This window comes from Gopherus flavomarginatus, chromosome 1 (assembly GCF_025201925.1).
Source record: "Gopherus flavomarginatus isolate rGopFla2 chromosome 1, rGopFla2.mat.asm, whole genome shotgun sequence".
Lineage (NCBI taxonomy): Eukaryota > Metazoa > Chordata > Testudines > Testudinidae > Gopherus > Gopherus flavomarginatus.
In genome coordinates this window covers 127,912,193-127,919,582 of record NC_066617.1, presented here as the reverse complement: position 1 = coordinate 127,919,582, position 7,390 = coordinate 127,912,193, and the positions used below count along the sequence as shown (strand labels likewise).

The 7,390-nt window shown below is 38.8% G+C and overlaps 1 protein-coding gene across 1 annotated transcript; it reads left to right on the top strand.

The window, feature by feature from the left end:
• The first annotated feature begins 278 nt into the window (after positions 1-278).
• SPX (spexin hormone) lies at positions 279-6,675 on the top strand. Its single transcript, XM_050916059.1, has 5 exons — positions 279-332; positions 464-521; positions 1,948-2,010; positions 2,874-2,996; positions 6,491-6,675. Exons 1-5 carry the CDS (start codon positions 279-281, stop codon positions 6,547-6,549), a joined length of 357 nt encoding a protein of 118 aa, XP_050772016.1. The 3' UTR covers positions 6,550-6,675.
• The last annotated feature ends 715 nt before the right edge of the window (positions 6,676-7,390 follow it).

The following is a 7,390-nucleotide window of genomic DNA, read 5'->3' as shown; positions in this document are numbered from 1 at the left end:
AAAAAGCACACAAAGTTCTCATGTCAATGATAATTTACATCCATATGTGAAATTCACATGGTCTGATATTAATATCCAACCTCTCCTTAAATTTGATGTGGCTTGGCTGAGATGATGTAATCAGTGGAAGAGAGGGGCTTTAGAAGCAAAGGGGGCCTGGAATAACATCCAAAGATGAAGTTGAGCAGAGAGGATGCCTGAGCAGAGAGGATGCAATTTCTCATGTCTTTGTGGTTGCTTGTCCTGTGCAGGGATTGCGTAGACTGACAGCTTCTGCCATGGCCCTGTTCCTTGCAGCTTCTTTCATCTCTTACTCATGGAGTGCTCCTCAGGTAAAGTGCTTTATCTGAATGAATGTACATGTATTAATAACTGTCACAGGTGGTTGTTGGCAAAGTGGTGGTGCTTGTTGTTAGAGTCAGGGCTGTGATAACAGGTCACTTTTCTCTTCTTTGGTGTGAAGGGTCACTTCCAAAGAAGAAACTGGACTCCTCAGGCTATGCTCTATTTAAAGGGTGCACGTAAGTCCCAAGCTATTTCAGCTTTAAGGAATGTAACTTCTCTACCAATGGATTACTCTTTATATGCTTTGTTCAACACAAGCAGAAAACTGAGAGGTGTTAAATAGCAGGACAGGGGAGTGGAGATGGAAGCTCAGAGGATCATAGAGATGTGTTGACTGTGATCCCGTCTTACCTTAAAAACATTGCTATTGTTTTTTTGTAAAGAAAAACAATTGTAATTTTGGAACAAAAAATGCTTAAATGTTTCCAAAAGCAATGTAATTGCGGATTGGTCATTACATCTGCTGGAAAAAATAACTTTCCCCTCTGAAACTGATTTTTAAAAGACTTAACAAAAATTTGACGTATTTAATTATTCCTTGTTCTCTCCTGTGCTTTATTAAAGCATCTCCACAAACAACAGGGCAGCAGAATTTTCTAATGCAAATCTTTTGGCTTGTGCTGGAAATTCATACCACAAGAGACATCAGCTATGGCTGATGGAATGGCAGTGTTGCCTCTTTCTTGGTAGTGTGTTGTGTAAATGAATCTATTTTTGTCAGTCCAGCATTAAAGGGATAGTGTTTAATAATCAGATTTGGATCCAAATTGAGATTTTGTGGTTTAAAGAAAAAGCCTAAGATCCAGTGGAAATTTTGCCATTATTTTAAACAATCCAGTGTAAACACCTTTTTTTTTTAAACAAAATAAACATTTTGGATTGTGTTTGCCACCCAAACAATACAACGAGAACCTAACAGTAAGCCTTCCTACAGACCAAAAAAACAAAGAAATGGATTTCATAATCTACACTCATAGAAATGCAAAAAGCACACAGCATAAATAATTAAAAAAAAATTAAGGGACAAAATATTTGCTCATGCAAATTGGAGAAAATTGTAGAAGTCAAGTGAGCTGCCTCCATTTATGCCAGCAGAGAATTTGGCCCCTGATTTAAAAATAAACTGCTATTTTTAATAATGTGTTGTAATTTTACTAATCATCTGTTTATTACTATTACTGACACATTCAGAGTAATTTGTTTGCAGTATCACATATTTTCTTTTTAAAAAATGACAGTGTTCTTTTAAAAGCAGTTGATTTATAGTGTGTCAGGAAGATAGCGCAGAAAAGGCAGGCGAAGGAAGAAACTGGTAAATTTCAGCCACAACTCCGACAGAAAGTTAATAAAACAATGGAAAAGGCTGAAAATCATCAGCCCTTTGGAACAGAATGTAGCTCAGCTAAAACATTCTGTTCTATGATTTAGATTGCGCTGAAATCAATGGCTCTCAGGCAGATGGAGCTATATATCACTAGAATGTTTGTATGGTTGCTTAAACATTACTGTAAAACAGTTTGAAATTACTATTTTAGGGACCTCTAGTTATGGTTCACATAGGTATGGTGTTTTATTTTCACCCCCTTCCCATTGATTTATTAGAGGGACGTCGATTCATCTCAGATGAGAGCCAGAGGAAGGACCTCTATGACAGATTGCAGCTAGGTAAGCTCATCTGGAAATTTTTTTTTAAAAGGGAATAACTATTATATTATTGCATCTGCATAACCCACCCTCCCTCCCAAAAATGATGTGCATCATAACTGATCAGGTAGATGTGAACAGCAGGTGCATAAGAAATGCAGAAAGCTTCAGTTTAACAGTAAACAAAACATTCTCTCATGGGAGGAAGAGGTAATTCAATGGAAAAAATTAAATGGAGGGAAGCTACTTTTTAATGTTTTGTTTTGTTAAGAATCAAATTCAAAGGAACAGCAAATATTAAGAGTTGAATAGTTCAATCATTTCAAAAATCTCATTGGAAAGACTAACAGCCTTAAGTCTCCTCTCACTAACGCCAGTTTAAATGCATCATCTTACATGAAATTATTCCTGATTTACTTTGTATAAGCGAGAGAACAAGCAGTCCCCTTAACTTTCTATCTCTGTTGGCAAAAAATAAAATAAAATAAAGGTATGTTCTTGATTACTGTAACATGTCAAACTATGACAGTAAAGAAAACATTCATTTAGACTATATTTATGGTGCAAACTGAACCTTACAATTAGATAATGAATATATGCAAAAAGAGAATGTACCTTTCACTCTGTAAGGGGGCTTTAGGAAGAATTACATTTGTTTCCTCCTCTTTAAGTAGATTATGAGGTTGTTTTCTCTTAGCAATTTAATAGGCTATTTTCAGGCAGAGAATTATATAGAAAGTGACTGAAACAGCCTACAAAAATATATATATTTAAAATGTCCCTTTTGTTCTCAAGTTGTAAAGATTAAAAAAAAAGCAAGGGCAGAATGTGAAATGCAGAAATTTTGCAGACACACATTGGCTAACTGTGCTTCATTGGCATAGGTTTAGATCTGAGAAAGTGTGTTGGCTTTGTCTCTCCAGAAACACGCAGCCAAAATACAAATCCTATATCTCTGTCGGAGGCTGCAGAACTATTTCTTAACTCCTTACGGAAAGCACAAGAAGGTAAAAGCATCATTTATTTTACTCTCTGAGCTTCTAAGGGATTTATGAATACTCCATTTATTAATGCTTCAAAATAAATCTGAGAAAATCTCATTTGGCTGATTGCAAGCACAAACTATGCCTTCAAGCATATTGTATTAGAAGTTACAGTAAGAGAGATTGGGACATATATCTGAGAACGGATGGAAGGATAAATGTTGGCTTATCCTGCTTTGCTGTTTGCTTTTCTCATTTCCGTTGGTTAATTTAGCCACCATAATTCTGGACTCACTTCTTGTTACCTTGACACTTGTTTGTTTGGGCTCCAGGGACTGTTTATAGTGACTTTGACTTTGCAATAGCAAACTTCTCTTTTGGGTTCCTGTTTCTGCAGAGTACAGTTCATGGGTGAGATCTGTACCCCCGACTCTGGCTCCTTTACACCGGGTAAAAGGGTTGGACTGATGTAAAAAAGCCCTAAAAGCCACACCACAGGCACTGTGGATGACAGCTCTAAGGCTGCCTCCCAAGGACCCACGATAGCCCTGGCGCTGGGGGTATGTTGAGGGCAAGGCTAGGGCAGGAGGTGGGGCTGCAGGACGCAGAGCTGTGATGATACCAAGCAGCACTGTGGCCATAGGAAGCCCCGGGAGGCTGTGGTAACTTAGACAGGCACCCAGAGCTGTGTAAATTATGCTGGGGGTTTTGCCAGTCCCAGGAACAGCCTGGAACTGGGAAGGCACCAAAGTGGTTTAAAGTCCCCTTAGCCTCTCGTGGGCAGTGAATTCTATGCTCTGCCTCTGAGACCTTGCCTTCAATATGAAAAAAAAGGTGTGTTCTTGAGTTAGCTAACCCGAGGGAAAACCTTAGTGAGACAAGGCAGTCTGTAGTTTTTACATGTGTTAGCAAGTCAAGGCAGGGCTGCCCAGAGTGGGGGACAAATGGGGCAATTTGCCCCAGGCCCCGGGCCCTACAGGGGCCCCCACAAGAATATAGTATTCTATAGTATTTCAACTTTTTTTTATAGATGGGGCCCCAGAAATTTCTTTGCCCCAGGCCCCCCCTTAATCCTCTGGGCAGCCCTGAGTCAAGGTAAACCCTATACTCTCCCATAGCCTCTAACTCAACCTGCTAACTCATTTGAACACTACAAACTGTCTTATCTTCATTAGAATTTTGCCTGGGTTAGCTAACATGAGTTAAGAACACATCTTCTTTACATAGTAAAAACAAGCCCAGCACAGAATCTCACACTATATATATTCACTTGCACTGGGCCCAGTCCTGTCCTTTTCTGGCAAAACTCCCAATATGCTGAGCTTGATTTTAAGAAAAATGTTCAGTTCTTCCATTCTGCCTCAGGCAAAACCCTCCTTGACTTTTTAAGATGGGAGTTTTGCCTGAGCAAAAAATGGCAGAATCGAGTGAAAGCTCTTAATATTAAACAGAGTATCTTGTACACAGTGTGCACGCTGAAGGTGGACCTGCTTAACCTAGTGAATTTGGCCTTGTGTGTTAATCATGACAGAAGTAAACCACATAAAGTTCAAGCCCTGTCAAAGAAAGTTAGCTGTATTTTCTAGTTCGTTATTGCTCACAAGGAAAAAGCAACCAGTGTCAGCCTTGTAACCAGAAAAGAGGAGAAACCACAGACCTGATTAAGCATGTGTGACTGGAAATGTTAATTGCCACAAATCACCAGTTCCTTGTCTTTATTAAGAGCTTGATCCTCCAAGGTGCTGAGCACTTTGCTTGTAATCCAGCAAAGTGCTTAAGAATGTGCTTAATTAAGCCATCAATAGCCTAAACAGGTCAACAGGACTTCCTTAAAGATAAGCGCATACAGATGTGTTGTGTTAGTGTAAGGCCAGAGCGTTCTATCCCCTATAGAATTGAGCCCTAAGCACTTTTCTCCATTGCAAAGAAATCAGAAAGAAAGGTAAGACTCTTATAGTCCAGTTCACTCCCTTGTAGAGGGCAAGTACAAAACCTATTAATCATTTAAGCCCTCAAAACAAAAAGTGGGACTTAAGTGGTGTGTAAGTTTTCTGTTGGCCCTTTGTGCAAAGGTGAATGTCACCCAACTTGGATTTAATTGTGGTGGTCAACATACTTGAACATGGCTCTAGTGGCACAAAAGATTGGTACAGAAATGTTGCTGTCAAGATACAGTGCTTATGTAACCATTAAACCTCTCATCCCCCAAAGCTTCCCCTTCATTTCAAGAGCCAGTTCAAAATTACTTGATCTTAGCTCTGCCATGAACTTACACTACTCCACCGGACGGACCCTGGGCCAGATCTTTAGCTCAGTGGGTCTCAAACTTTTGTACTGGTGACCCCTTTCACATCGCAAGCCTTTGAGCGCAACCCCCCTAATAAATTAAACACCCTTTTAAATATATTTAACATCATTATAAATGCTAGAGGCACAGCAGGGTTTGGGGTGGAGGTTGACAGCTCACGACTCCCCATGTAATGGCCTCACAAGCCCATGAGGGGTCCCAAACCCCAGTTCGAGAACCCCTGCTTTAGTTCTGACATTTTACAAGTTGAGGATCTGGCCCCTGGTTTCTTTATATTCCTCTCCATGCTCCTGCTTCTCATCTAGCTCATTCGTCTTCCTGTCCTTCATAATCTTGCTATCAGAGCTAAGTTTTTCCACACAAAAAAAATCTTCCCACAAAAACAACCAATTGACTTTCTCACTATAATTTCTTCATTGCCATTTATAAACTTTACAGACTTTTGTTTTCATTTGGATAAGCAAAAAAATTTTTAAGAAAACAACTTTGAGGAAAGAATTTCAAGAAAATGAAAAATAGGTCAAATTCTGAAACCTGTGAAATGGAAATATTTAGACATTTCAGAATTTTAAGCAGCTTTTCTTTTCCATTTTTCAATCTACTGTTGGTGTGAGAGCCTTCCCCTCTACTGCTAAATGACCCAAATCTCAGCAGAAAACATGTATTTCCCCCTCCTCTATACCCCCAGACTGACTCTTCTGATTGTTCTGATTTATCATTTAACTCTAGTGTGAAGAGTCTGGTTACAGCTTTTATGAAAACCTGGTACAGAAAAACATAATCTTTTAGTGTGCTAGGGGATGAGAGAGTCAGAGTCCATAGAATCAGGCATACATTTTCAACCCAGATGATTTTAATTTTTGATTAAAGATTAAGGAGAACGCCCAACAAAAGAACAAATACACTGCTGTCTCCTTCCTAGAAATGTCATCTCTTTCGTTGTCTTTAAGATCCTTCATCCTGACATAATATATAGCCTTGGTTTCTAACAAGCAGGCAAACTTCATGTATTTAAAAGTCCAGTAACACAGAAAACATAATCATCACTACATACATCACAAAACTCCCTGCTTTTCCCAGGTAGTTACAAACAATAGGGTTATGTCTCAGGTTTCTCCATCACTTTAGCAGCTGAACTGCCTGTGTTTTCAGACTTTTCTTTTCATGCAGCTCATTACTCCCCTCATAGCTTGTCTTTATTGTCTTTCAGCAGAAGAAGAAACCAATGATCACCCTGGATACTTAACAGACAATCTATTAAACTGGTGAAAGTTTCAAGTTGCATCAACATGCCTATTCATCTCCCTTGAACCCATGGTCTATGTAAGCAAAACATTCTGATTCATCTGACTCCACCTATGTTCTGAAGGAATAAAGCTTGGACTCATTTGTGCATTTTGAATGCAAACTGATTATACATCATTGTTCAGCTACGGAAACTATTTTAAATTTGATTTCCTATCTTAAACCACATTGCATGCCACCCAAAATTTAAAAACCACTGGAACATCTTAGCTTACAGGACCCAAACATCATACTGGTATTGAATTGTTTTTGATAATTTTTCCAAAATCTTCTCATGTATTCCAGCCAACTCTGCATGTAAACACTTTTTAACCTATGACAGCAGTTGACTCTTTAACCACCACATTGCTGGTTGTGAAATCCACCTGCAGGGCTCTTGCAGTCTAGTGATGTTCCAGTTAAATCAATGAAATATTAGAATGCATCTAGTATATGGGGCAGCAAAGCAGGTGATTTCTGCTGGAGATATTTCATACTGTAGCGAACAATCAACAGGCTACCTATCTAGGCCTTAATCCTGCAAAATTAAAATACATGCTTATCTTTTATGTACTGTGATTAATCCCATCAAACTACTCACATTGTATAAAGATATGCACATGTGTAATTTTTACCAGGATTGGGAGCCTTCCTAATGATCATGGGATAAATTCACCACTGTTATCAGTTTAAGTTCATTGTGTTGTGCCAGCAGTGAATCTAGCCACACATGGCAATAAGAAAATTCCACAAAAGTATGTGTAATTACACAAATTTTATGCAATTGATTTATGTACTTATTTGCTTTCTGAGCTGCAATATGGGA